General features: G+C 62.4%; 1 protein-coding gene across 8 annotated transcripts; it reads right to left on the bottom strand.

The window, feature by feature from the left end:
• Positions 1–607: 607 nt before the first annotated feature.
• On the bottom strand, positions 608–25,188 carry PPFIA4 (PTPRF interacting protein alpha 4). Of its 8 annotated transcripts, XM_036423066.2 has the most exons (31): positions 25,041–25,188; positions 19,493–20,095; positions 18,609–18,710; positions 18,141–18,305; positions 17,861–17,935; positions 17,564–17,653; positions 16,842–17,033; positions 16,433–16,579; positions 16,078–16,212; positions 15,043–15,126; positions 14,621–14,752; positions 14,314–14,376; positions 13,651–13,742; positions 12,915–13,011; positions 11,597–11,805; positions 10,735–10,975; positions 10,357–10,392; positions 10,098–10,231; positions 9,717–9,883; positions 7,949–8,039; positions 7,509–7,590; positions 6,925–7,125; positions 6,328–6,390; positions 5,839–5,865; positions 4,877–5,052; positions 4,414–4,511; positions 4,027–4,202; positions 3,524–3,592; positions 2,678–2,819; positions 2,467–2,556; positions 608–2,304 (listed from the first exon to the last, which is right to left on the bottom strand). In XM_036423066.2, the coding sequence occupies exons 2-30, from the start codon at positions 19,724–19,726 to the stop codon at positions 2,498–2,500; spliced, it is 3,579 nt and encodes a 1,192-aa protein (XP_036278959.1). In that variant the 5' UTR covers positions 19,727–20,095; positions 25,041–25,188; the 3' UTR covers positions 608–2,304; positions 2,467–2,497. The 8 variants fall into 8 exon arrangements, with proteins under 8 accessions (XP_036278959.1, XP_045432131.1, XP_036278961.1 ...); XM_045576175.1 differs by lacking the exon at positions 2,467–2,556; XM_036423068.2 differs by lacking the exon at positions 5,839–5,865.
• Between the last annotated feature and the right edge of the window lie 2,228 nt (positions 25,189–27,416).

Below are 27,416 nucleotides of genomic sequence, written 5' to 3'. Positions count from 1 at the left end.
GCTGGGTACATTTTTAGTTTATTCCTCCTCAGTTGTCATGTCATTTGGGAGCTGAGGTTCATATTCATACGCTGGTGAGGAGGAGCCGTCCTCAGCCGCGGTGCCCAGGGCTGGCCGCTCCCACCGTGCCGGGTGTGGCCACGCCTGCCTTGCTTCCCACACAGAGGACGCAGCTGGGACTGCACAGTGACGGCGGCGCCGCCAGCCTCACGCTGGTGGCGGAGCCCAGGGTCTTTCCACATTAACAAGAGCGCAGTCTGCACCATTACATTCCCGAGAAGGATGAATGAGTAATGAGGGCAGTTCTTTAGGGAAATTACTTTAAGTCCCAGTCTCCGGTGGAAGCACCTACAATAAATCAAACTGGGTTAATCAAATGTCGGGAATAAGACTTTGGGGAATCAGCCTGGAAGGAGATCATGGCTGGCAAGAGGGATGGCAGCAGGCAGGCTGCCCCTCCCTCCCACCCCCGGGCGCCAGCAGCCCAAACCGCCCTCTCCGGCTGGGTTTGTAGAGTGGAAGCTACCGCCCACCAGCTCTCTGGCCCAGCAGAGCCCTGGGCCTGGAGGACGCAGACGTGTTAGAAAAGGACTGGAGCCATGTTTAAGTTGTAAAACCAGGTTGTTTATTGGCAGGGCACGCACACGCACGCACACGCGCACACACACCCAGGCACCCCCTCTGAGGCACTGAGCTGGCACAGCGCTGAGGAGGGACTGGCTGGCAGGAAGCTGTGAGGGCTCAGGCCTCGTGACTGCAAATACACTCACAGAGCATCAGCCTCCCTGATGAGCAGACAGGAGCCTCATCACCCACCGGTCTCGCCCCCATCACCTCCCTAAACACTGCACAATGCCTGAAGGACCCAGGGCCCACCAGCTGCCGCTTATGACACAGCCACAGGGAGGGTGAGGTGGAGGACGGCTGTGGCCACGCCCACATACCAGCTCATTGGATCCCGACCGTCACATGGCCTTGTGGCCCCCACTCCACCAACCGGAGCCTGAGGTCTCTCCAGGACCTTCCTGTCCATCAGCCCAGCACAGGGGCTTTCCCTCCCTGCCCTCATCTCCGCAGTGGCTGATGTGGGGAAGGGGCAGGGCACAGGGGAGCCCCCACTCCAGCATGGGGACGTCACCCTGAGATGGTGCCAAGTGCTGAGTCTGGCACTGCCCACGAGCACCGCCTCCCGCAGAGCCAGGTCCGGCTGCCCCGCACCTGCCTCTGCTCTCGCCTGGAGAAGCCGGGTTCCACCCACATCCCGAACATGGGTCCCGCACTTCCCGTTTCCTGGGAGTGACATGCTGCTGGGTACAAACTTCTGGAGGAGGCAGGCCCTGCACACCCAGAGAGCCCTGAGAAGGGGTGGAGGGACGCCTTCACCCACATCCTGGGGCCTGACTCAGGGGGAAGCCTCACGTTCTTCCCAGGAGAGGAGAGGCAGCCTCAGCCTCCCTTCTCCCCAAACCGACACTCCCTCCACACTATGGGCTGGGATTCCTGCAGGGGCCGAGGGGCAGGTGCAGAGCAGGGCTGGCAGTGCCTGGGGTGGTCTCTGTCCTGCCCTGAGATAAGGCAGCAGGTCCCGACCCTCCCCACACCCTTTCCCTGCCCCCCAGCAGCTCCACCCCACCCTGGACGGGAGGCATCCCTCTGCCCGCCCTCTGGCTTCCTCCACGGGCCAACCTGCACCTCACTGATGGGGGGCTGTTTCCACACTTGGACCCTTAGCACGGGCACACACACACACAGGCAGCCCGTTTCTCCCAGACTCTTCTCAGATGCACACATGGGTTCCGCTTAGGCCAGGCCTGGCTTCCTCCCCAGCCTCAACCAGGACAGGCCACTGCCGCCCAGCCTCCAGGGGTCCTGGAGCAGAAGCCATGCCACCGGGCAGAGCCAGGACAGGGACAGGGACCAGAGGCAGAGCCCACACGCAGTCTGAGTGCTCTTTTCCTGGGAAGGTCGCCTGGCCAGGGTCGGTGCCCTGGTCTCCCCTGGAGATCAGAGTCCAGGTGGGGCCAGGACCAGGAGGGAGGTGGAGTCACGCCACCCGGGGCTGCATGACTCCAAGAGGCCCCGCCACATCAGACGACAGAGGACACGCGGGGCCTGGGGTGGCGGACGCCCAGGGGTGGGTGAATGTTCTGAGATCCAGGGCGGCTGGAGAGTCGGCGAAGAGCCGGGAGCCTGGGAGGACGGGGTCGAGCAGGAGGGGTCCAGCGGCAGAGCCTGTGGCGCCCTGGGGGCGTGGCTAGTCCCGGAAGGCAGAGAGCATGTGTCCGTAGAGATAGTGGGAGTGCGCTGAGAGAGAGGGGGGCGTTAGCGGAAGACGGTGCCTCGAGCAGAGGCCGGTGGAGGGCACCCCCAGCAAGCAGAGCACCAGGCCAGAAGCAGCAGAGCCCGCGGGCCAGCCGGGAGGGCGAGGAGGGCGCCGAGGCCGAGCGGCCGGGCAGGCCCACTTACCCCGAGCCGCGGGCACAGGCCAGACCGGAGGTCAGCAGGTGTAGGTCCGCACCGTGGAGGTCTCGGGCCTCTGCGCCCCGGCCGGCCCGGCTGGGAGAGGCGGAGCCGAGAACACACAGGGTGGCTGTTAGTAGGAGCGCCGGCGCTGGGCGCCCAGGCACGGCCACAGCGGTCAGTGCAGCGCAGGCAGCCAGGCGGCAGCGGCACTCACCTTCAGGCGTGACCTTCTTGGGCGGGGCCGGCGGGGGCTGCAGGGGCCCCAGCGGGGACACGCCGAGCACGCCTGCCGAGAGGTCCCGGGGCCGGAACCGCTTCCTCCAGGAGGGCGCGCGGCGGAACACCTTGTCCTCCCCCTGCAGGGACACAGCGGCTGCACCTCCCTCCCTCCTGGGCGCTCGGCTGGCTCCCTGGAGGCTCCCTGACGGACACTGTCTGGGGGGGGGGCCTCTGGAGGAATCTGTCCGTCACGCAGGTGGACTGTCTCCCTGCACACGTCATCTTCCCTGGGCCTGGGACCCCCCAGGACTCCCAGGCATCTCCTGTGTCATCGTGGGACGTACTCACCAGGCAGCCACCACCCTGGAGGGACCCCTGAAGGACACTGGGGAGATCAGACCCCTGAGAGTGGTGTCTGGAACTCACACATACACTGCACATGTGTGTATGTGCCTGTGCGTGTCACCAACGCCAGGGCACCCCGTGCAGCTGGTGCTGGCGGCCCGCGTGGGTCCTGTCTGCCGAGGCCCTCCCCACTCAGCCCCGGGAAGGAAGCTCTGGAACATCGCAGTGTGAGCAGGGGCCTCGGGGCCTCGGGCGGGGACGCGCCCTCAGAGCAGACGGAGTGAAGGTGGAGAAGCCAGATAAGCGGTCTGGGGTCTCCTGTAACCGGCTTGGAGCCCAGGAGCTAAGGCAGACATGACAGGCCAGGGCACGCAGGCCAGGGACAGGAGCATGAGGGGGTGGGCTGTGTCCTCAGGAAACGGGGTGGGGGTCAGGTGTCTCCATGGGCACCTTGAGCCAACAATGACCAACCAGGCCCCGTTCAGACGGCACTCACATCATCCAGCTTCCGGTCGGTGCCCAAGGCCAAGAGGTTGTTGAACTCTCTCTCCATTGCCTGGCGTGCCTGGCGTCCACGGGAAGAGGGAGAGGCAGGAGGGACTGAGAGCCACAGAGACAGAGGCGAGGCCAGGGCGCCACCACCAGCCACACCTTCCACACCCGAGACTCCCTCCCCGGCTGCTGGCTCGTTGGGGACAAATAGGAGGGGGAAGCTGTTCACAGAGCCAGCACTTCCAGCCCCCACCCCCACCATGCTGCCCGCAGGACAGTGCACAGGCTGGACATAAACAGCTCAGAGCAGTCAGCGTATTCCTGGATGGCGGTCCCCGGACAAGGACACATTCACGAGGCTCAGGCAGGCAGGAGAGGGCGGTGCCGGGCGCTCGGGGTGAAGCACCGTGCCCGAGGCCCTGATGCACAGGGACACCTGGAGGGACAGGTCCCAGAGCCCTCCTGTCCCCCAGTGACGGGCGGGGCCCCTGCCGCAGTGCCGCCCACCTGGGTGTTCTGGGTGGGGATCTGCAGGACCAGGGCCAGCGTGTTGTGGTCGAAGTTCTCGTCCAGGGCCAGCAGGGCGCCGTGCACGCCGCTCTCCTGCAGGTTCCCTGCGTAGTCCCGAAGCCCGATGGACTGGACCCAGTGCACCACCTGCTCGTTGGTCCAGACCAGCACGTCTGGAGGCAGGAAAAGAGCAGAAGGACCCAGATCCAGAGGCTTCCGGGGAAGGGGGGAGCCCCCAGACCAGAGACCCAGCCTTCCCTGGCCTCGGCTCCACCCCATCTCCCTCCTACCTCCTGAGCCCCCTCTCCTTCCCTCTCAGCTTTGGGGTGAGGCCCCTGCACCCAGGCACCTGCACCTTCTCGGAGGCCCCCGTGGCCCGCTCACCCCTCATCTCGTGCTGGCTCTCCTCCCGCCTCCTCTCCAGCTCCTTCCGGTCGTAGTTGAGCCTCTTCAGACACATGATGCCGTACTGCAGGCTGCTTCTGCAGGCACACAGCCCACCCAGCCTCAGGGCCACGCCCCTGCCCAGCTGCCCAAATCCTCCAGCAGAGGGAGCCCAGACTCTCTGCTCCACCTGCACGTGACCCGCCAAGGCCACTCCCTCTCTGGTCCTCTGAGAGGGGCCTCAGGATGAAGGAAGTTCTCCCATGGAAGAAGCATGGCCCTCCCTCCCCATGACTGACCGAGGCCCGCCTGCCCACCAGTCAATGGAACAGCCCTGGGAGAAACCTCCAGGAGGGGAGTTAGAGAAACGACTGGTCTTCAGGGGTGAAGGGGAGAGAATCCAGCTTCCGCAAGAGGAGCTGTTGCCACCAGAAGGGCCACGGGAAGGCCGCGGCCTGCTCACCGGTGGAAGCTGTCCACCATCTTCAGGTGCACCCGCAGGTCCTTCTTGGTCAGGTGGTCCAGCATGCGCGCGTCCACCAGGCACTCCATGAAGTAGCTGCGGTACTGGGGCAGCCCCAGGCTGGGCAGCCACTCGTTCCCGATCCACTCGTGGCTCATGTCCCCATAGGCCAGGGTCTGGGAGGAAGGCAGGGCCAGGCTGCGGCCGCCCACAGCAAGCAGCGCTGTGAGCATTAGCTTGTTCCCCATGGGCGGGGCGGGGGGGTTTTCAATGGGGCTTTTTAGGTCCCAAAACGATGGCTCCATCAGGGACACAGCAGCTCCCTGGCAGGCGTACGGGGCCGTGGGGCCTGTGGGGCGGCTACCTCGAGTCTCAGCCTCACCCCTGCTGACGGCTGCAGGGCAGAGGGCGCCAGAGGGCGCCCAGGAAACCGGAGGGTCTGCTCCTCCCCGCCCCATGCCCCGGAGGGGACCACCGAGCTTTGTGTCCCTTCTCAAAGAAAGGTTTAACGGTTTTTACAATCACCAAGTTGCTTTTCTCTAAGACAGCAACGTTCAACCTTTTTCATCTCAGAGCACACATATGCTAATTACTAAAAGTCTGTGACACAAAAAAAAAATTGTATTTTTGGAAGATCTGAAAAAAATGGGTGTAATTTTGACTCATGCCTGGTGTTGTGCTGGCTGCTGTCATTTCCATTGGGAAAGCTGAGGAGGGCGGTCCGGGCCCTCAGTCCTGCTCAGATCACAGGCCCCCCGGAGGGTGGGGACGGAACAGAGTGCTTCCAGTCTACACCTTATTCCTGAAGGGCACCCAACGGGGAGGGTGTTGGAGGCACGAGGCAGGCACAGCCCTCAGGGCTCTCCCCTGCCAACCTGAGAAGCCAGGACAGCAGCTGAAGGGGAACGAGGAGGGCGGGTCCCCGCAGGCGCCTGGACCCCGCGTCCGGCAGGGGGTCTTACCTGAGCCCAGCTGCCCTCCTCACTGTCCTAGCAGGAACGTGCAGCGTGAGGGGGAAATGGCCAAGTCAAGAGCCTGGCAGCAAGCACCCAGGCCCCACTGAGAGGGCTGGGTGGGTGAGCAAGGAACGTGTCGGCGAGGTTGAGAGAGCAGGAGGCAGGTGTGGGTGCCATGCTTTCGGTAAGAGGGCAGCAAGGCCTTCCGTCCTTGCACAGGGCTCAGCACCAGGCAGGACCCGGGGTCCAGGCCCACAGCAGTGCCAAACTCTCTCCATCCCCCATGCCCCACCCCTGGCCTGGTCCCAGCTGTGACCGTAGAACGGACTCCGCCCCCCACCCTCACCCAACCACTCTGTCTCACTCCTTCCTCACCAACCCTCCACCTGAGAACACACTCAGGCACACATCAGGGCTACTCTCACCCTGGGCGACTTCCCACAACCTTCCCCCCTTGGGGCCATCGGTCTAATCCCAGGCCCCGCGCCAACTCACTGTTTTAGTGGATGTTGCCAGAGTTTCCATCTCTTCATGGGTGACCCAGACATTCCCGGAGGACTGCAGAGAGAGAGGAAACCTGGCTGGTCCTACAGCAGGTCCCCAGGGTCCCCCAAGGACAAGAACAAAGCTCCCTCCCCAAACCCTCCCACGGCCTGGCCCCAGCTCCGTGTCCCTTCCTGAGCACAGAGCCTGGCACTGGGACGTGTCCCTCGTGCCTCCACAGTGAGCGTGAACGCTGCAGCTGTGGACACGAGCTGCCCCCAGCCACAGGGAGGGCCCACGGAGAGGCTGGAGGCCCGAGACAGAATTCACGACCCTACTCCCTCTGCCACTGCCATTGACCACAGAACCCCGAGACCCGGCTGGAGCTGCTGCCTGGAGATCAGGGACTACGGGCAGAGTCAGGTGGGAGGCAGGAACTGGATCTGCTGGGACCCCGGAAGCAGCATCACCCCTGCAGACCAGGTGGAGCCCTGTGTGGGATGGGAAGGGAGGGGCAGACACAGCTGCCATCCCTCCGAAGACCCCTGGGCGGCGTGGCAGAGCTGCTCCAGGGCCCGGGAAGGGTCTCGGGAGGGAGAGGCCACTCACAGTCCTGGAGGTGGGTGGGGCGGAGGGGCTGGTCAGCGACACCATCTCCTGGATGGCCAGCCGCAGCTTCAGCCGGTGCAGGGCGTTGCTGATGCCGATCTCCCGCTGGATCTCCGTGTCTGACAGGGCCGACATGATGGCCCCGCTCTTGACGTTGGCCCGGCAGGCCGCCACGTACCAGGCCGGCATCCCCACCCAGAGCTGCACACACGGGCACGGGTCACCACTCAGCCTTTCTCCAAGGGCTGGGCGCCCCCCAGGCAAGGCCAGGCCCAGCCACGGTCTCAGAGGAGCAGACGTGCAGAGGACCATCAACAAACACGTCTCCCTTCACAGCGGAAACTCTGGGCCTGGGGGCGGAAGGGGCTCCCAGCTCTGCTGGGGACCAGCTCCTGGGGCGGCCACAGCAGTCAGCACCTGTGGGCCCTATGGCCGCCCTTCGCCATCAGGTATCCGCTGTGCCGATGGGCATGGGGGTGGGCAAGTCTAGGTCCCCTGTGCACTGGGCAGGGGAGAAGCATGCTGGGAAAGTTCTGCCCAGGAGCCGCCCACCCAGGCCCTGAGTGGACCCTCTGCCTAGGTACCTCTAGCCAGGAGACCACGGTAGGGCCGTCCCACTGGGCAAAGGGCAGTCCCTTTCGGCGGGCGTCTTCAAGCAGCTGGTGCCTTGCAGGGAGAGGAGCAGACTCAGCAGTCCTTCCTGTCCCGCCCCAGGCTGAGTCCAGGGACATGACTGTGCCCCGTGCTGAGCTCCCCTCCTCACCCCGCACCCGCTGCCCCCTGCTCTACGCCTGAAGCAGTGTGACTCCAAGACACGGGCAGGAACGCACTCCGACCTGAGGCGAGAGCTCTCACCGTGCATGCGGCCCGACCTCGACCATGTCAGACTCCTCTGCAGGGCACATACCACCAGCGCCCAGCCCCTGCGTCACCCCACGCACCAGGCCAGCTTGGTTCAGAAAGGGCCTCCTGGGCTCTGCCCACCTGAGCTCAGGGGACAGGCGGCCTGGACGGCAGTGCTTACTTCTTTTTCAGCCGCCGATCTCTCTCTGCCTGGGTTCCCAGCTTGGCAGGCACCAGGGTCTCCTGCAGACTGAGCTCGGCGTCTGTCAGAACTAGAAGGGAAGGAATGGCAGGTCAGCAAGACCCTCTGCTTCTCCACCCCCCCCCCCCCCAGCGGGTCTAGGACTGGGAACAAACCAGCAGGAAGCTCCTCCGTGCATGAAACCCAGGGCCCGACGACGACCCACCATTCTGGGAGCCTCCGCTCAGGCCCCTGCACCCAGACTGCCCCAGCCCAGACAGTGCCCCTGAGCGCTGGCCCTGCGGGTGTTTTCCGATGGGATGGAGCCACACTGTGCGACACTAACAGCAGCAGAATCCTAACCAGAACGTGTCCCTCCCCAAACCAAGCTGCAAAGGAGACCAGGAGAGCCAGACACGATGGGCCGCGAGGCTCAGAGAGTTCTCCTGGCCCAGGTCGGATGGGGAGACGCCTCTCGGGGTGCCCTCCGGTGCCAAAGCCACCAGGGGAGCAAGTACAAGTCTGTCCTCTCCACCCACGGCCTCTGAGCGAACGCCATTGCCCAGGGCATGTGCAGGCAGCACCTTCGGGCGCACGGGGCAGCTGGTGAGGCTGGTCCAGAAGTCGGAGGCGCTGCCCTCGGCTCAGGTGCGAGCATGGCGGGAGGAGCACAGGAAATCAGGCTTCACGCAGGAGCCTCCTGCACTGACCAGACTCAGCAACCTGGTCTGTGTGCTCAGCTGCCGTGGCAGAGGCTCCCACAGAGTAGAGGGCTCCCCCCTCCCAGTCCTCCTCGCTCGCTTGGCTGGGTTCTGACTCACCTTCCCAGGGCAGGAAGGTATAATTATGCAATTATGCATCGGGCTTAAAGGTTCCTTTTCTCATTGATCATGCAGGCTCCCCTTCCTAAAACTTGTTCATGCTGTCCCTGCCCCGTGGGCTTCGAAACCTCCTCAGCGGATTCTGCAAGGCCCTCGTAAGCTAACCCCAGCCCAGGGTCCAGGCCACCTCCTCTCTCCCCACCCCTCCCACCCACTCAGACTCGGCTGCATTCAGGACTCGCACACACGTTGTTGCCTTTCTCAGACCCCCTCCCCCACCTACTTTGCCTCTGAGTCAGCCCAGATGCTGCCAGCTCAGGGAGCCGCTCCCCTGGCCCCCACGGCACCGAGGCCTGGAGCACCTTGGGCATCTCCATCGTGGAATTGTCCCTTCACAGTTCCTTTTCATTAGAGCTCCTTGCAGGGTGGACTTGACACTGAGCCTGTGTCCAGTCACCCAACAGGGGTCTGCTACACAAGGACTGGGAGGTACGGGAAGAGAGCGGACCCGGCTGTGTGCCTGCCACCTGCCAGGCGTGCACTAGGCTTCACGTCATCACACAGGCGGTGCGGTGCCCGCTGCCGGCTCCTACTCCAACTGGCACATGGAATGTGGGCCCCGGAGGCCAGGCGGACCCCAAGTCCTAACCCCACTGCCTCTCCTGGAGGTCCTGGGCACCGAGCATCAGAACCCTCGCTGGACGACCCCTCACAGGCCCAGCCTTCACTCCGTACAGGAACCTCTTCACAACGGTGGCCTGACCCTGGGCGGGAGTCCCTGGGAGACGGGCAGCTGCCCGCTGGGGAACAGCAGGCTGACAGAGACCCCCTCGGGCTGGGATCCCTGCGGGCGGGCGGCAGCAGCAGGGCCAGGCACACACCCAGCACCCTCCTGCCCCGGCCCTCTCCCTGAACGCGGCCTCGACTGCTAGGAAGGGGGCACAGACCGTGGCCCACAGCTCCGTCGCGGCTCAGCTGGCTCAGCCTGCCCTTCTCCTTCTTGCCAAACAGGCGGCCGATGGACGATTTGATGCCCTTGCGCTTGGCGCCCTTGTGCAAGGAGTCCTGGCTGCTGCTGCTGCTGCTGGGGTTGCTGCCCTGCTCCTCCATGGCACTGAGGGCGCAGGAGGGGGAAAGCGCCCTGAGCGAGCAGCGGGGGCGGGGTCAGACCTCGGGAGCTGCAGGCAGGTCAGCGGGGTTGAGGGGGCGATCAGAGCAGGTGACAAGGGAGACGTGGGACTGTCCTCCTCAGAGAAGGGAGATGTTGAGACCGAGGGACGGGACCGGTGTGACGGCCTTGGGGAGGGACAGCTGGGAGGGCTCCCTACCTCTTGCCTTCCTCCTGGCTCAGGGCTGGGTGGCCGAGCTTCTCGAGCCGCAGCGTCCTGGGTGAGGAAGGAGGAGAAGTCTCACATTTTATGGTGGCTTTATCCTCTCGGTTCTGTTCCCGAGACACTGGTGACTGAACAGACAGTGAAGCCATCAGGGGATAGAGGGAGAGATCGGGCCGCAGGAGCACAGCGCAGAGGCCTGGGGCCTGGGGAGAAGCTGGAGGGCCGACCACAGGACCAGCTCAGGCCCACTCACCTGCAGCTTCCTCCGGTGCTTCCGCAGGTCACTGGGCTGGAAGAGAGAGCAGCGTGAGCTCACGCACCCGGGGGCCTGCACGCCCACCCACGGGAGCCCAGGGCTCAGGGGGGGAGTCAGGACCTCGCTCAGGTCCACAGACATCGCAGCCGAGAGCAGCTGCCCAGAACCATAAGCCAGGGCCCTCTGCGGGGAGACGGGTGGGCAGCGGTGAGCTTCCTGGGCCCATGCTCCTCCGGGGAGAGGTGTGTCCAGAACAGGACGTGCTCGTGGCGGGACGTGTAGGGTGCACACATCACGGGAGGCGGGGGAGCCCTGCCAGCCCCAAGGCTGAGCCCAGTGATGACAGGACTGCTCCTCTACTGTCCCAAGACTCACCAGGGTCATGACCCCCATCCGGCCCAGGTCCTGAGCAGCACTGCGGGAGGCACCCTTAGGCGTGGAGCGGCCACTGAGTGCAGGGGACCCGCTGGCCAGGGACAGGGCGGTCAGGGAGGTGGGGATGGGGCCGCGCCTCAGCGGCTGGGTCAGGTTGAGGGCCTCCATGCTGCCGCTTGTCACTCGCGTCTCAATCTCTTCCGCGCGGAGCTCCGTGGACTCCTTCTCCTCCTGGATCATCCTGGAGGCAGACCAGCATGGCCCCGGCATCGGCCCTGGGATCAGCCCAGAGGGCCACCAGGAGGCATGCGTGTGTGCGTGTGCGTGTGCGTGTGTGTGTGTGTGTGCGCGCGCACCTCTGTGCTATGTTGACTGGCCTGTGACAGCCACAGTGTGGGTGCCCCTGACCCAGCAGCCCTCTGCGGCCCTGAAAAGCTGGTGTTGTCTGGCTCGGCTCTTCCTTGTCATTGGTCATAACATTTACAAACGCCCTCGGTGACAAGTCAAGGGCCCACCCGGGTCACTTTCTGTTGAGGCCTCAGGGGCGGGGGAGGTGGGTAGACCCCATCTGAATCCTGGCTCTGCCCCTCCCTGTGCTGCTCTAGGCAAACCAGTTGGTCTCTGGTTCCTGCCCCTTGTCTGTAAAGGGGAGACAGTGCCGTTGCCCTCCCCCCGCAGAAGGTAGTGAGACTGCAACAGCCTTGGTGGGTGGGAGCTGCACCCTGGTGTCCACTGCAGATGCGCGGGGCACAGCCAGCCCCCAGGTCAGTCTGAGGTCAGTGCTGGGCCACAGCCCCAGGCTCCCTGGACTGTGGTGCTCTTGGGAGCACCCGTGAGAGACACTCCCACGGGCGGCCCTCACCGGATCTCCTCGTTGATGGCGTCCAGCTGCTCCTGCAGCATCATGGCCAGGGTCTGCGCGTCGGAGTGGCCGCCGGGGGAAACAACATCCGTGGAGCCCACCAGACCCCCTGGCCCATCCTCGTCCGCGTCAGAGATCTCAAGGTCACTGTCGAAGGCAGGGACGGCCGCGGGGGCCAGCATGCCAGGCAGCGAAGACCGCTCCCAGTCCTGAGCAGAGGAGGAGGGAAGAGGAGGAGCAGTTGTTCATCCCACCCAGAGCAGTAGCAGTGCCATCTCCCGGTGGCCCCAGCCCAGACCCGGGGGTGCAGAATCTGCATCCTAACAAGAGCCCTGGCTGATCTCTTTGCACACAGAGTCTAAGAAATACTACTAGACTGTCAAGGAGCCCAACGGAAAGTGCTTAGCAGGGATTCCAGAAGCAGAGATGCTCCAGCCCACACTGGCTGTGCAGCCACCAAGAAGTCGTGTGCCTCAGTTTGCTCATCTGTGAAATGGGGGTTCGCAGGACCTATGCCGTGGGCAGTTTTGAGGAATAATTGCTCAGCAGTGTCTGGCACAAAGTGAGCACTAGTAACACAAAGGGTGCCGAGCCTCAGGGTGTGTCAGATCCCAGTGTGCACACAGCAGCACCCTCTGGTCAATCCTGAGAAGAGGAAGCTTCTCCGAAATCATCCTGTGAACCTCTCTGGTGGACAGAGGCCCTGAGAGAGGGCACGGCGCCGAGCTGGGACAGCAAGGGAGCAGGGAGAAAAGGCGAGGGGCCTGGGCGGCAGCTGTGTCGTGAACAGGAAGAAGGTGAGGGGGAGAGAAAGAAGCACTCCGGACTGTGACTTCCCACCCGTCAGACGAGGAGCTCCTCCTCCTCTCCCTGCTCAGAACTGCAGGTCGACCACCCCGGGCCAGGCGGCCATCAGGCGCCTGCCCTTCCTGACCCTCGGAGGCTCAGTGAGGTCTCACAGCAGCATCTCAGGGAACTCCAGGGGCCGTCCCAGGGCCAGCTAGCTACCCTGCCATCCGCCGTCTCCCCACAGACCACAGCATTGTTCCCAAAGCATGCCAACTCCATCCTGCCCCCATCCCCACCCGAACACACGCCTGCACACCCAGGCACACGTGCACACGCCTCGGTGGGCCCCGGGGACCGGGAGGCGGGGGGAGCGCAGCTGTTGCAGCTGCCGAGGCCCCGTCCAGGGCTGCAGCTGTCACCGGCAGGGGAGGATTTGTACCACACGCCAGCCAGCTGTGAAACCGGAGCCAAGCATGCGGCCAAAGTGACCCCACCTCCCAGGAGATGCCCCCTCACCCTCCGCCCTCACCTTGGCAGACTCTTCCCGCAGCGAGAAGCGGCGACGCAGGCCCGGGGCTGCCACGCTCAGGGGGAATCGCAGGTCCACCGCGCTGCCTGTGTGCGACCTTACGTGGGACAGAGAGAGGATGGGTGAGCCCAGGGCACACCCACAGGCCCAGAGTCCCGGGCTGAGGAGTCTCGGCTCCTCTCCTAGCTGCCCGTTCTGTGATGGGCCCACAATGCCTCCAGTCAAAGCCCAGGGTTTCCAACCCCTGAAGAAAGCAATATGGCAAGCGGTCTGGCGTCCTCTGGGCACGTCTAACTAATCCAGGGCCGGTCTCTCCTGAGCAGCCTGCAGGAAGGGAGAGCCTTTGTGCCTGCCACCTGCCCTAGGCGGCCCTCAGCTCAAACAGCAATCCTGCAGACCCCTGAGGTGGTGTCTCAAGAGAACTGGAGGGAACCAGACCCCCTCCATGGGCGGGCTGTGGGCCGTGGGCCATGGGCCGTGGGAGAGCATGGAACTCGGCAGGCTCTCTCCAGGAAGCAGAATGGCCTGTGTCCACGGCCTGGGAGGTCTCCCTGTGTGTGACCTGAGCACCCCTCCGAGGTCAGGGGCTTCCTTCTAAGCTGCCCGGTGAGCTGGTGGCTTTGACAGAGCTCTCCAGGCCTCAGTCCCGCTCCGAGGGCCTAGGCGGTCTTTGGTGGGAGGAAGCCTCCGCCTCGGGGTCCACAGGGACCCCACCCAGCCTCCCGTGCTCCTGTACCTGGAGTGGATGCCATCCACCAATGGCCGCCCTTGACCCTTCAGCTGGTCCACCTCTTGGCGCAGCTTCTCAATCTCTTCGGACAGGCGGCCCTGTGACAGGCAGACCCAGTGTGGGGTGGCCAGGGAGGGACAGAGAGGGGACAGAGGGACAAAGAGGATGGCAGAGTTGGGGAGAAGCAGCAGAAGGCACGGCAGAGTGCAAAGCCAAGGCCCATGACCCAGCTCACACCAGACTCGGTCCGAGTGTGGAGCGAACAGAAGGCAGTGGCAGGCGGGCAGGGCTGGGGCCAGGACAAGGGAAGGAAGGACCTTCGGAGCAGGCCCGAAACCCTCACGAAACCTGGCTGACCCTGCAGCTGGGCGGCAGAGGCCCATGCCCTCGGACCTCAGACACTGCTGAGGCAGGGACAGCGGCCGAGCCTCCAGGAAGCTGCTCTGCTGTGTCCTTCACTGGCCCTGGTCTCTGCCGCCTACTCTGTGCCCTATGCTGTGGCCTCAGGGTCTTCTCTGCACCTACTGTGCAGGCTCCCTGAGGATCAGTGAGGTAACCTGCACACGTCCAGCCAACGGGCTCACTGTCCCGGGCACCAGAGCAGCCGCACCCAGCACAGCCCGCCCTCCCCGGCTCGGAGGCAGGCGGCGGGCGGCGGGCGGGGGGTACCTTGTGGTGGTGCTGCTCCTCTATCTGCCGCTGGGAGCTCTCCAGCTCCTGCATCAGCGTGTTCTGGGGGAGAGCAGTCGTGAGCCAGGACCCAAGGGCTCCTTCCCCGCCTGCCGGGACCTGGCCCTCGCGTCTGCCCTCTAGGGCGGCAGCTCCTCTCTTCTCCAGCCTCGCTATGGGCAGGGCAGAGGCGCCCAGGCCAGCCTCCTACCTGACTACCCTCTCACATCCAGCCCTGCCCCTCCGGCCTCTCCCCCGCAGCAGGCCTGCTCTCCCGCAGCCCCGCCCCCGGGCCTGGGGCACCCACCTTCTCCTCCAGGGCCGCCATGCGCTCCTTGAGATGCAGCTGCAGGCGCTCGTTGGACTCGCTGAGCAGCCGGTCCACAGTGTCTGACAGCCGCTTGTTGTGGTCCTCGTTCATCTTCTCCCGCTGGCGCACCTGCACACCAGCCCACTGCACACGAGGCCACTGCACGCCAGGCCACTGCACACCAACCCACTGCATGCCACCCCACTGCACGCCAGCCACTGCACGCCAGCCCACTGCACACGAGGCCACCCAGGGCTGTCCATGCTTCCCTGTCCCATTCTCATTCTCCATGAGCCTGTCTCTAACTCTCCCAACCACCTCCTCCTGCCCTCTGTGGCTGTCCCTGCCCAGAGCCTTCCCCATGCTTGCTTCCTCCATGCCAACCACAGCCACCCTGGGGGCAGTGAGAGGGGCCTCACCCTCGCCAGCTCCTGGTTCTTCTCCTGCAGCTGGCCCTCCAGCTGCCGCAGGTGCTCCTCGATGTTGCCATGCCTTTCCTCGGCCTACGGGCAGGGACAGGTCAGTGCAGCCAGTGTCCGCCCCCGGTTCCGGCCACCTGTCTCCTCATCATGGTGCCAAGTGGTCTCTAGGGATTGGGGCCTCAGGGGCCAACAGAGCCCAGCCTCCCCCCCCCCCCATCATTGTGGATACGATGACATCATTGAAGAGACAATGGTATCAACATAGAGATAACATTTGTGTCCAGTCAGGGAGGGAGGGACTTCTCCCTAGTCACAAGCCAGTCAGGGGCAGAAGCAGACTTGGCCCTGGGTCTACCGAGGTACACCAGGCTGCAGGTTCCATCCACAGGGCCCCCATTCTGCTACACGAGCAGAGGCCGGAGTCTGATGCTTACGACTGCCGGGTGGGGGATAGCCTCTGCCTGACGGCAAAGCCTCCTAAATCCCTGATTACTCCACACACGTCTATGTCCTGCCCTCCCCTGCTCCTCTAGAGCCCAGTGTTCAGGCTGCACCCTCTGATGAATTATCATCCATAAAGTGAACTATCCACTCGTTAAAATCACACTCCCTTTCTTCAACCTAAGGCTGCAGCCTTCAGCAACCAGCGTGGACCCCAGATCCAGATGCTTCACCTTAATAAAGGTGGACAGTGTGGGTTCAACTCCCACCCCCTTCAGGAACTGCAGACTTGGACCCCATCTCCTCTCAGACCTCATCTTTCCAGAGGTGAACACTGTACTCGCCACCCCAGACACAAACCAAACAAGTGTTAACCACGTGGTGAAAATGACCATTGAGGTAATTTGCATGAGCACAGTCTCTTCTGCTTCTCGGAGCCCTTTCACGCCTTCTGTGGGACTGTCCCACCCCACGGGGCAATGAGGGCGAGGACCGCTCCTCCGACGACAGACAGGCAGACACCGGTGGGCTTCCTGCGGCTCCGAGTGGGAAGTGGCAGGGACACGGCGGACCCTGGGCCCGGCCACTCACCTTGGTGAGGGCTGCGATTCTCTGGGCCAGCTCAGCCTCCACCTCCGGCAGCGTCTCTGCCTTCCGCAGGGTCTGCTGCAGCTTCTGCTCTGCCACCTCCAGCAGCTCCTGCAGGTGCCGAGCCTTCTCCTCGCACTGGCGACGGTGGCAGGAGGGACAGTCAGGAGGGAGCACTGCAGCCCCCAGCCTCAGCACAGCTCCAGGACAGGCCAGGAAGCAAGGCACAACCCTGGTTCTTGGCTGCCCAAGACCACCTGCAGGACCCCAGGGGGCCGCTGGGCCACCCAGGTAAGATCCCTGCATGATGGAGACTCCCAGCTCCAGCACACGCCCCCACCCCACCAGGAGCCGCTACCTGGCGGTGCAGGGACTCCTTATTGGCCAGCTCGTTCTCCAGCTTGTCATTGAGGTCATGGATGGACGTGGCCTCACGCTGAGCAGCCAGGTAGCGCTTCTCCAGTGTGGTGATCCGCTCCTCCATGTCCTCCTTCTGGGCCAGAGCCTGGGCAGGGGCACAGGGGCTCGAGCCAAGGTCACTGACGCCCCCTGTGCCTCCGTCTGCACCTCTCCACACTGCCCTGCCCGGGGCTGATCTTACCTCATCCCTCCGCAGCTCCTGCCCTAACGGGACCCCACCAAGCGCTCAGTCTGACACTCCCCAGCACTCGCCTGGCCCTCCTCCCCTCCCCAGGCATCCAGGCAGCTGCCCTCCTCAGAGCTGCACGCTGCACCTAGCACGCTGGGGCAGGCCAGGCCTCGCTCACCTCCCGCAGGTCCCGCTGATGCCTGCTGCTCAGCTCCTCCGACTTGATCAGGTCCCGGCGGGCGGTGCCCAGGTCCTCCTCCAGTTCGGCCACGGCTGCTGTCAGAGTGACCAGCCGCTCCCGGGCCTGGCTCAGCTCAAAGTTCTGCTTCTCCAGCAGCTCCTGCAGCTCCTGCAGCCGGCCCTCATCCTCCTCCAGGGACAGCGAGCCATCAGTCCACCATCGGGGCCCAAGACACCCTACTCCCTTGTGCCACCCACGCAGGTCGGAGGAGGGACGGCTCTGCCCAGCTTCTGAGTACACCTCAGTCCACCTGCCTCCTCCGCGCCCAGGAGCTCATGGCAGACAACGACCTGACACCTGCTCTCCCGCGTGTCTCCTAAAAAGCAATATACTTCCTAGGGTGAATTCTCAGCGTCGTGTGCCCTAGAGAGGGGCCTGACTGAAGACCAGGCTCAGAGACAGCATCTTTCCTGCGGAAGCTGACACAGGCAGATGGCCCTGACAGTTGAGGTGGACAAGCACCTTAGTGCCTAGCCGTGGGCAAGACAACAAACCCCTTTAGATTTCTCTGCAGATGGGGCGTGGGGAGAGAAGAGATGGGGATGTGGGAAGAGGCCCTGGATTTAATTTGAGCAGTGGCTCCACTGAACAGGTCAGGGCCCCACCTCCTACCGGTCTGGGGGAAGACATGCCCCTGCCATGCGGCTCCCACGACCCACCTTCCACAGGCGTTTCAGTCCCAGCTCCACAGCCGCCTCCTCTTCCGCCGCTCCATCCCGGGCCCCTGCTCCCTGCTGCAGGGCAGACAGCTGTAGGGCACAGCCCCGGCTCAGTGAGTCAGAGACAAGAGAGCATCTCCCTGTCCCAGACCCTTCTGGGTCCCCTGCCTCCCTTCGGCCAGCAGTCTCCAGCCAAGACCTCGAGACAGCAGGGAGCATCTACAGGAAGCCGATGGGCAAAGGGTGAGACGGCCTCGGCTTCCAGCTCAAGTACATGGAGGGTGAGCAGGCGCTTACCTGCTGGTGGGCACCTGCCAGCTGCTCCTCCAAGGTGGTGACTCGCTCCAGGGCCGCCCGGAGCCGCTCTCGCACCTGCCCAAGGGATGGAGAAAGACACAGACCCCCCTGGATGCGGGCTGGGGAGCCAGGGCTTGGCTGGCCACTGTGGTGTGAGACAGAGAGGAACCTGAGCGGCCCCTGACATTGGGCGGCGGAGGAGGGAGCCTGCTATGAAGCTGGTGGGTGGGGGCGGGGGGAAGGGGTGCAGGAATCACAGAGAAGGGGGCGCCAGGGCTACCTTCTCATCCAGGGCCTTGTGGTGCTCGAATAGCGACTTGAGGGCCTTCAGCACCTCCACCTCACTGGACACCCCTGAGGGAGACTGGGCCTGGCGCTTCACCACCGTCATGCGCAGCGAGCGCTCGTGGCGGGACACCAGGCACTCCAGGTGTTCCAGCAGCAGCTGGCAGCAGAGGGAGGCGAGAGGAGGCATGAGCACGGGGTAAGGTTATAGGAGGGCCCACAAAATCACGGTACACATGAGTACAGCCTCGTGTGCCGTCAACATGTAGAAATACTTCCTTGTTCGTAAGCAACTGCTGTCCCAACCAAATTCTACCCGTGCCGCTGCCCTGGCCTCCCCCGGGGACCCAGGTGGAAGCCCAGCACCGAGGGTGGAGTACTCTCTCTCCCACAGAAGGCAGGGAGGTGCCCAGGCTGGCCAAGGGGTCCACCCCTCCCACACAGGCCAGGTCACCCCACTCACCCTCGTGTTGTTCCGTTCTGCTTTCAGCTCCGATATCTCTTCCTCCCGCTCTAGGAGCTGCTCCCGACACATGCTCAGCTCCCGGGTTAAGGTGGCAAATTCCTGAAAAGCCCACAGCCCCTCAGTGCATGGGGCCCCCGTGGAGCCTGAGAGGCCACGGCCCTGTGCCCCTGTCCCTGGGTTACTGCCTTTCTGTCAAGGCCATGGCCAGGGGTTAAGCATCTCACACCCTGGCAGGCCTGGCACCACACACACTGTACCGACACAGGACTCGATGGCACGCCCCAGCCCCCAAGGACTGGTGCTCCCCTCGCCTCCTCCGCTCATCGCTGCCTGGTTCCCCAGGCCTGGATGCCTCCCACCTGCCCCCAACAAAGCACAACGTTAGACACGAACTTCTCTCCTGATTTTCCAGTTTCTGTCTCCAGGACCCTTTCCGTAGCCTCTCAGGTCTGGTCAGCCTCAGTCCCCTGCTGTCTACCTTTGCTCCATGGGCTCCCTACCCCCTCCCTCCCCACCTCCCCAGCCCACTCCACCTAAGGAAATCACACACACCCACACATACACACACACACACACACACACCCGCTTCAGACCTTCCAGGCCTCCCATCTGCCACCTCCAAGAACAGGGTCTGGGGAGCAACAGCTAGCCTGGGGTGCCACCTGCTGGCCGCATGAGCTCACTGCAGCTGCCAACTACGGCTGGTTTTCTTCCCGCTTCTCTAGAAGCTTGGAAGTGACAGGGAAGGGACCCTGCAGGGAGGTGAGGGGCTGTGGAGGCGCTGAGGGTTCCCTCTGCTGGTACACGACTGAGATGCCCTGAGGACACTGGGCTCAGCAGGGCTGGGGGCGGGGAGGGAGGCGTGCAGGCCTCGGTCTTACCTGGGGGAGGGCGGAGTTCAGGTGGCGCTGCAGCTGGTCCCGCTCGTGCAGGGCGTCCTGGAGCCGGCCCTGTGTGGCCGCCAGGGTCTCCTGACTCTCGCGAAGGGACTCCAGCAGCTTCTCCCGCTCATCCAGCATGTTCACCATCAGCTGCTCAAAGTTGGCATCCGCGTCGGCACCGTGTGGGGGACCCAGGGGGTCCCCCTCGTTGATGGTGGGCATCACCTCACACATGGTGGGGGGCAGGGAAGAGATTCACAGGGCTGGCACCTCCAGGGGGACCTGGGGCAGGGTCCTCAGAGCGGGCAGTGCCAGGCCAGCAAACAGGTGGGTGGGGGCTCCTCCCATGGCATCAGTTGCTCTTGGTCTGAAAGGCGCCTGGTGCCTGGGGCGCCCCTGCGAAGTGGGGCCCGAGGGCCTGGCTCAACCCCTCAGGGCTGGGGCTGGGGCTGGGGCTGGGTGCGCTGAGTTCCCAGGCAGGCAGGCAGCAGCTGAGCGTGGCCATGGCAGGCAGGAAGCAGGCCCTTTGCTTAGACAGAGCACTGGAGCCTGGCAGAGTCCCAGCTGGGTCCAGCGACACCCATGGTTCTGGAGGGCAGTGGCCTGTGGGAGGAGAGAGAGACTGCTGTGAGGACCCGAGGAGTGGAGAAGGCGCCCAGGGGAGGGTGGAGGAAAGGGAAGGGAGGTGTCGGTGCACGCCCCTTCTCAGCTTACCCGCTCAGTTCTCTGGGGAATGCACTCCCACCACAGCCTCTGCCCCTGCTTCCCCTCAGCTGTCAGAGTGCAGCGGTGGTGGAGTGGCTCCCACCCACGTGGCTCCCTGGCCAAATATAGAAATGATTCAGCCAGCCAGCGGCAGGCTGCCCGGAGCCCTCCTGAGAGCAGAGAGCGAGGGGAGGAACCAGGGTCTCTGGCCGCGCACTCGGGCTGAGGCTGGCACAGAGGGGTTAGAGGTCTCTAAGAAGGGGTTAAAGGGCAGACACCGGGGGTCCTGCCCTGATCACAGTGCCGCTTGGCTCCCTAGAGAGGCTGCTTGGTGAGGCCCGGCGGACACTGAGGCCCAGCATTCAGGATGGAGGCTCTGGCTCGTCGCCTCAAGCCTGAAACCTGGCATGCAGCGGCAGTGTCCATTCTGCTTCCACGGCCAGATGACTCGAGGAAATCCAGGTGGACATGGGGTGGGGCCATCACTCTCCTGGGGCAGGGCTAAGAGGTGGGGGCCCTGCTCAAGGCTTGGAAGCTTCTTTCTCTCTCCGTGTAACTGCCATTCCGGTGCTGTGCTAGCGTGTGCACGGCCTGGCTCCAGCTATGCCCCGAGCCTGGCACAGGGATGCCCGGTGATCAGATCAAAGGAGGCAGCAGGCAGCTGGGGACTTCTCTGCCTGCAGCCGGCTCCCAGCCTCCCTGCTGCTGCTGCAGGCCACTCCCCGAGTCACTGTGCAGAGCGCCTGCCACCGGAGAGGCTTCCTTCCCTCCCCCTCCCCCTCCACCTGGAGCCACAGGGGCAGCTTCCTGTCCACCCTCAGGCGGCAGATGGGAGAGGACAGGACACATGGGGCCCCAGTGTGAGGTCAGACCCACGGGAGAACCAGAGAGGAGCCAAGCCTCTTCCACCCCAACCCACCTGCCATGCCCTCCCCCAAAGTGCTGATGATGTGGGCAGAAACGGGCACTGAGGGAGGATGGGGAGGAACGTGGCGATGGACCAGAGGAAGCTAGAGTGCCAGCGTGAGAACTAGAGGAACGGTGGTTCACACAGGCGTGTGGGTATTGCCCACACATGCACAGAGGTAGACACAGAGCACAGAGACTTGGACATACACACAGGTGGCTACGCACATGCTCCCAGACACACTCTGACCCGGGGGATCCTATCCCCAAGCTGACAGGCAAAAAAGTAGCACCCTGGAGGCAAAAAAGTAGCACCCTGGTCTGCACCTGCCCATCCCACATCCCTGCCCCCAGAACAAGAAGCCAGCTGCTGTCTCACTGATGCTACCAGCACCAGTGCCCAGGACCCCACGCCCACCTCCCCCAGCCCAGCACAGCCAGGCCCTCCCCCCTCCCCTCCCCCATGCCACCCCAAGAAGAAACGAGAGCGCGGGAGAGGAGGCTGCGGTAGAAGCTTGCTGAGGAGGGGCACTGATCCCGGGCAGCCTGCAGGGAATGGAAAGCTACCCAAAGCTGGCACTGAGGAGTCTGCCTGGGTGGCCCTGGGCTTCTCACCACGCACCGAGGCCTCTGCTGTAAGATGGACCCCACCAGGCTGCTTTGCTCCCTCCGAGGGATGAGCTCATGGATAACAGAGCTGGGAACAGCAGGAAGCACCCGGGATGCAGAGCATGAAGCACCCAGTGGTGGGCAAAGGTGGGCCCGCGGGAGGTTTTACAGGTCCTATGGGAATGGCCCGGAGACTCTCAGGCTGCACACTGGGACATGCGGGCTATCCGGTCCAACTTGGCCTCCCCCCAGTCCTCCTGGTCATTCTGGCAACCGAGAAGCCAGCTTCGCTGTCACTGGCCCCTCCCCAGCCGCCCTCCAACCAGGACCAGGTAGCAACTCCATTTGTCGTGGCAAGATGCCACCAGGTAGAGCCAGATGCCCTGCAGAGGGCTCCTGCAGAGTCAGCCTTTAAATAGCGCGTTACCACCTCAGCCTGACAAAGCGCCTGCCCTCTCAGGACCACGCACAGGCCCTGACTCAGAGGCGAAAGCTGCTGCCCCCAGAGCATTTCGGGGGGATGGAGAGGTTGCCAGTGAGGGGTGCAGGCAGGCTGTACAACGGCGGACGAGGGCTCCAGGTGAGAAGGGAGGAGTTGGGGCTCATAAACACGGGTCATGAAAACTCTGAGGTCTCTTGGGCTTCCCAAAACTTACCCCCATCCCATCCCATCAAACAGGAGGAACGGGTACTCCCCGCTGCCCCACCAGATGGCAGGCCCCAGCACTGGGAAAGCGTGGCCGTGGCCAGGGCCAGCCGGCGACCCCACGGAGGCCACAGGGCCCAGCCAAGCTGCCAGTCGGTGCTCAAGTCTCAATGCCCATGAGTTGAGCCAAGATGGGGCCTCAGAGCAAAGAGCTGAGAGGAAGGTCACCCTCCCAATTCGCCTGCAGGAAATGGGGAGGGAGGTGTGACGAAGGAAAATAACCGTTATGATGGCAACTATGATTTACTCAGCTTTCACCACGTGCCAGGCACTGGGCTGTTGGTTGGCATATCTTAACTCAGTCCAGTCCTCACGATTCCTTGCAAGGACACGGAATTCTTCCTCCCATTTCAGAGACATGGGAATCAGGTCCCACAGTCACATAACCAAGTTTCCACAGGGAGGAAGAGGAAGAGCTAGGTTCAAATCCAGTCTGAGCCCACAGAGGGGCCTTCACCCCATGGCCTTTCTCAGGCCTCTCTGACCCTCACCAGAGTGTCGGGGTGCTGCGGCCGAGGGACAGCTCCCCCTGCCCCCGGGGGCAGGTCTCTGAGTAGCAGCTACCCTGCTCACTGATGAGGCCACTGGGCCTCTATCTGTGAAGCCCATCTTTTTAGCTGCTCCCAGGAGTTAGTGACGAGCTATCTTTCCTCAAGACTCAGCTGCTGAACTGTGGTTGTGTGTGTGGTCCTTAAATCCGTGTAACTATGGGGGTGCAGTGAAGAACGTGGATGAGAAAGAAGTCAGTGAGCCAGAAGGCTGAAGGGGGACAGATGGTGACTTCCTGTGGCTGCAATGCCCACTCCTCCCCTCCATTCCTCCTAATTCTCTACCTGGGGCCTGAGGAAGCTTTCCATCCCTCAGTCAGCCCTACTCTGTACCAGCCCCTCCTCTCCAGCACACATACTCCACACAGCTCCACACCACCCCATGTTTCCATAGCAACCCATGCAGGGCCTAAGCCCCAGGGGAGAGTATCCCTGGCATAGAGTGACCACAGCTAGCTCCCTCACATCCTAAAGACCTTCTGCCCCCAGCTCCATGCCTCCCTGCCCCCACAGCCTGACTGCCTGTCCTTCTCCCCAACTCGCACCATTACCCTCAGAGGCTCTAAAAAAACCACAGAAACCCCTGGTAACTCTTCCCAACCCTAAGAGTTTAGCAAGCAAGAGGCCCAGGAGCATGGCTCCCTGCCCCCCAATGCCTCCTGCACACCCAGTGGCCAGGTCACACCCCGGGGTCTGACATCATGTGCCCAGACAGCACCACCCTGTCACCTCCCACGCCCCCTGCCCCCACACTCCACCATCTCCCAGAGCCGCAGTCCCCAGAGGCCAGGTGTCTAGAGCATTCCGCGGGAGGGAGGCAGCCACCATGAGGATGTTCACCATCTCATTATTCCGAGATACCATGTGCCCTGGCAGCCTCCTCAGGCCTCAGGACCAAGTCCTAGAAAACAGCCGAGGGAGACCATCCAAGCTGCTCCTCCTGGCAGCAGGCAGCTCCCCTGGGAGTGCTGGTATCCCACCTCATGGCTCTGGCCTTTTCTAACCCAACAGCAATATGACAAAGTGAGGGGGGGCGGGGGGACTGTTACGAGTGTCTAACCCCTAACCCTAACCCTAATAACTGTGTATCTTCCAACTGCCCCGGGGCTCTAAATTGCTTTCAAAAGACCTAGCCCCCAGCACCACCTGCCATACAGCAGGTGCCCAATGTGTGCTGAACAGAGTACTAAGCACCAGCTCCAGCACCTCAGAGAAGCCCAGCTAGCGGAGGGGCCGCATGGGGAGTGGTCCCCACGCTAAGCAGAGCCTCCCCTTCACCACTTGCTCACTTGCAGCAGCAGCAGAGCAGCCGCCCACCCCCTGCCCCTTAGCGGACACGCTGGTGCCTCTCCTCAGAGGTGACGTCAGCACCCAGCGGCACCTTGTCCTCCACCCCTTTCCTGCTCAAAGAAAGCACCCGCACGGGGCTCCAAGTCCTCCAACCGGACTGGGCAGCTCTCTTCCCACCCACCCCAGAAGCTGCAGGGTCGGCCCTGGAAACCATCCTGCGTGGTGGTCAGCTCGCACCCTCACCCTATTACTGCCCAGGACCCCACCCCGCCCTCTTTCTCAGGGGCGACCGCCTCGCCCCCACCTCAGCGGACCTCGGGCTGGCACTGCGCAGACCCGCATCCCAGGCTCAGTCTGCACCTGACAGCTGGAGGGTGAAGAGCTGGCGACATTGAGAAGGGCGCTGGGAGAGACCCCGCCCCAGGAGAGCGCCAAGTGCCCAGCCCTGCGGTGCCCCTGGCATCTCTGGAGCGGAGCTGGCCCAGGAGTTGAGACGCTTGGAGGTAGGGGGGGAGGAATGGGGATGCAGCCCCTCCCGTTGTCTCCGGACCTGCCAGCTTAGCCCCCTCCCCCGAGGTCCATGGATGAGCACGCACTCCACCGCCCGGCAGACTGGGCATCGCCCCCACGCTCACCCCAAGGGCACTGCACCTTACGGGAACCGGCCGGCGAGGGGAGGCGGCAGAGGGACGGGCTGATGCTGCAGGCGCAGGAGACCCCTCTCCGAACTGTGCCAAAGCCCAAGGTGGAGACCTCTCCCCCAACCCAGGCTCCAGACGCTCACCTGCCTGCAGTCCCTGGAGACCCGGCAGCTCGGCTGGGCCAGGAGCCCCAGGGTCGCTGCGAGGCCCCTGGCTGGACCGAGCAGCTGCAGCCTCCCAGGCACAAGCCTCGCCCCCAACGAGACCACGCCCCCAACGAACACGTCCCGCCCCCACGTGACTAAACACCACTGCAGCCTCCCAGGCACAAGCCCCGCCCTCAATGAGACCACGCCCCGCCCCCACGTGACTACACACCACTGCAGCCTCCCTGCGGAGCCCCGCCCCGGGGCGGGGCCTGCTAAAACCCTCAAGCCCCGCCCCAGCACGTGACCCGAGAGCAGCTGGGAGGCTGCGTGGTTTCAGCTAAGCCGGGCGACGTCACACCCGCCCTCCCTTTGAACCACCCGGTCTCAGATCTAGCCACCTGCTCCCCAGAGTGGCCTCCGTCCTGGCCTTGTCTGGTGGGTCACCTCACACCTGCTCGCTCGTGCCCACGTATTTTCCTTTGGTCGCACCCATTTTTAGTGGAGAAACTTTTAAGTCCAGATACATGTCCATGGTGTGCACTCTAGAGAACTGTGTCACTTTCATCAATCCCAGCCCTTGGTGAGTGTTAACATCAAGACGACAGTCTCAACGCCAAAACTCCTGATTGACAAACTATGGTATTCTCCCCATTTTCCTGACCTGCTCCTCCCTATGTGGTGTAGCTATTAATGCCTGTTTCCAATCTGGTTTGTGTTCATCCTGAGCCTGCTCAGCCCTGCACAGGCGAGTGCACTGCAGCGGTGTGAACTTGTATGTGTACGCTGTGTACCTATTTGCAGATGTGCACGTGTTCACTAAAGCAGGGCTGGAGGTGAGGTCAGTTTCATATATAACCTTTTTTTTTTTTCCCTACAATAAATTCACCACTTAGCTTAGTTTCCAGGTATCTTTTGTAAGATGTATGAAAATCTAAATAATTGTGATGTACTTAGGGAGTGAGAAATTAAGCTAAATGTCCGTTTTATCAGACCGTCAGAGAAAAATCAAAGTATGTATTTAAGGAAGTGAAAATTACAAAACAGGTTTTTCAAAGGCAGTCCCCAAAGTCCCAAACCTTCACTAGGTCAGTACAACGATTGAAATTTCTTTTGAAAGCCAAATTTTTTAAACTTAAACTTCTAACGCCACTTCTTCAAAACAGACTCTCCCAGGCCATGGTATTCTGTGAAAGAGCCACACTCAAGGGGCCAAAGAGCCGCAGTTTGCTGACCACTGCTCTAGGTGGTTTTTTTTTTTTTTGGGTGGGGGGGAGTCTCATCAAAGGGAAATCCCTGAGACACTTCACATCCTTTCACTAATAAACACAAATCACCTTAGAAAAGGCAACTCAGCCAGTGAAGAGGGAACACTAAAGCCATGTTAACCAAGTGTCTGTCAACGCTATGCTGAAGCATCGTCTATTTTGTCAATCATCATACCACAGCTCGATACAAAACCTCAGAAGTTGTCAGAACACAACTAACCAAATGCATTTCACTCCCCTTTTTAACGGAACTCTAAATGGGGGCCATGAAATCCACCAGGAGAGCCCCCTTTAGTTCCAGGACCAGGGAGGGATCTGAGCTTCTGTTCTCCTGCCTCAGGGGCAATGTTTACAGAGATGCACAATGTGCTTACGGTCTTGGCTTTTGTCTTTATCATTTAAATGCCCCAATTCTGTTTTTGTGTGCACGGCTTTAATTCCCCCCTTGGTGTGGGCTAAAGGTTAGCTGTCAGCAGAAGTATTCAGCAGATGCTCCCTAAGAACAGTCCTTAAATAGCAGGGGGCAGGGAGGATGGTAAGGAAAAAACAACACACTAATTTAGCGGTATGGTGACAAGGTTTTCCTATCTAAAGAGTATCATCTTAACACCCACCTCATGGCAAGCTCCGGCTCATGTGGCAGGGGAGCAGGAGGCAAAAAGCAGCAGGATTATTGTTAGCAAAAACAAAACAAAACAGAATCCAAGTCAGGATGCCCTTCGCAGAGAACACAGCCACAGCCCGACCTCTGACAACTGTGCTTCTGCAAGAAAGACAGGAGGCCAGACCGCCCGGGGCGGAGCAGGAGTCCCAGTGCTTGTAGCTCAGGAACCGGTTCCAATAGGGGATGTGTTTTTTAATGACCGTCAGTATAATAAATGCCTTTCTAACAATTCAGTGAAAATGCCACCCTCTTTCCTGTAATAAATTTCCTGGTTTGTTTTACATTTTACTTAAAAACAGACTCTTTCATCAACATTATACAACTTAAGGTTGATTAGGGATAAGGCACACAAATACAATCAAATTTTCACTCACCTTTGACTTTTTCTATGTGCACTCTGCCTACTCCCCTTGCCACCATCTACCACAAGAAAACCAAGAA

The sequence above is a fragment of the Pipistrellus kuhlii genome, unplaced genomic scaffold, assembly GCF_014108245.1.
Source record: "Pipistrellus kuhlii isolate mPipKuh1 unplaced genomic scaffold, mPipKuh1.p scaffold_m20_p_75, whole genome shotgun sequence".
Classification (NCBI taxonomy): domain Eukaryota; kingdom Metazoa; phylum Chordata; class Mammalia; order Chiroptera; family Vespertilionidae; genus Pipistrellus; species Pipistrellus kuhlii.
This window is presented reverse-complemented; position numbering and strand designations above follow the sequence as displayed.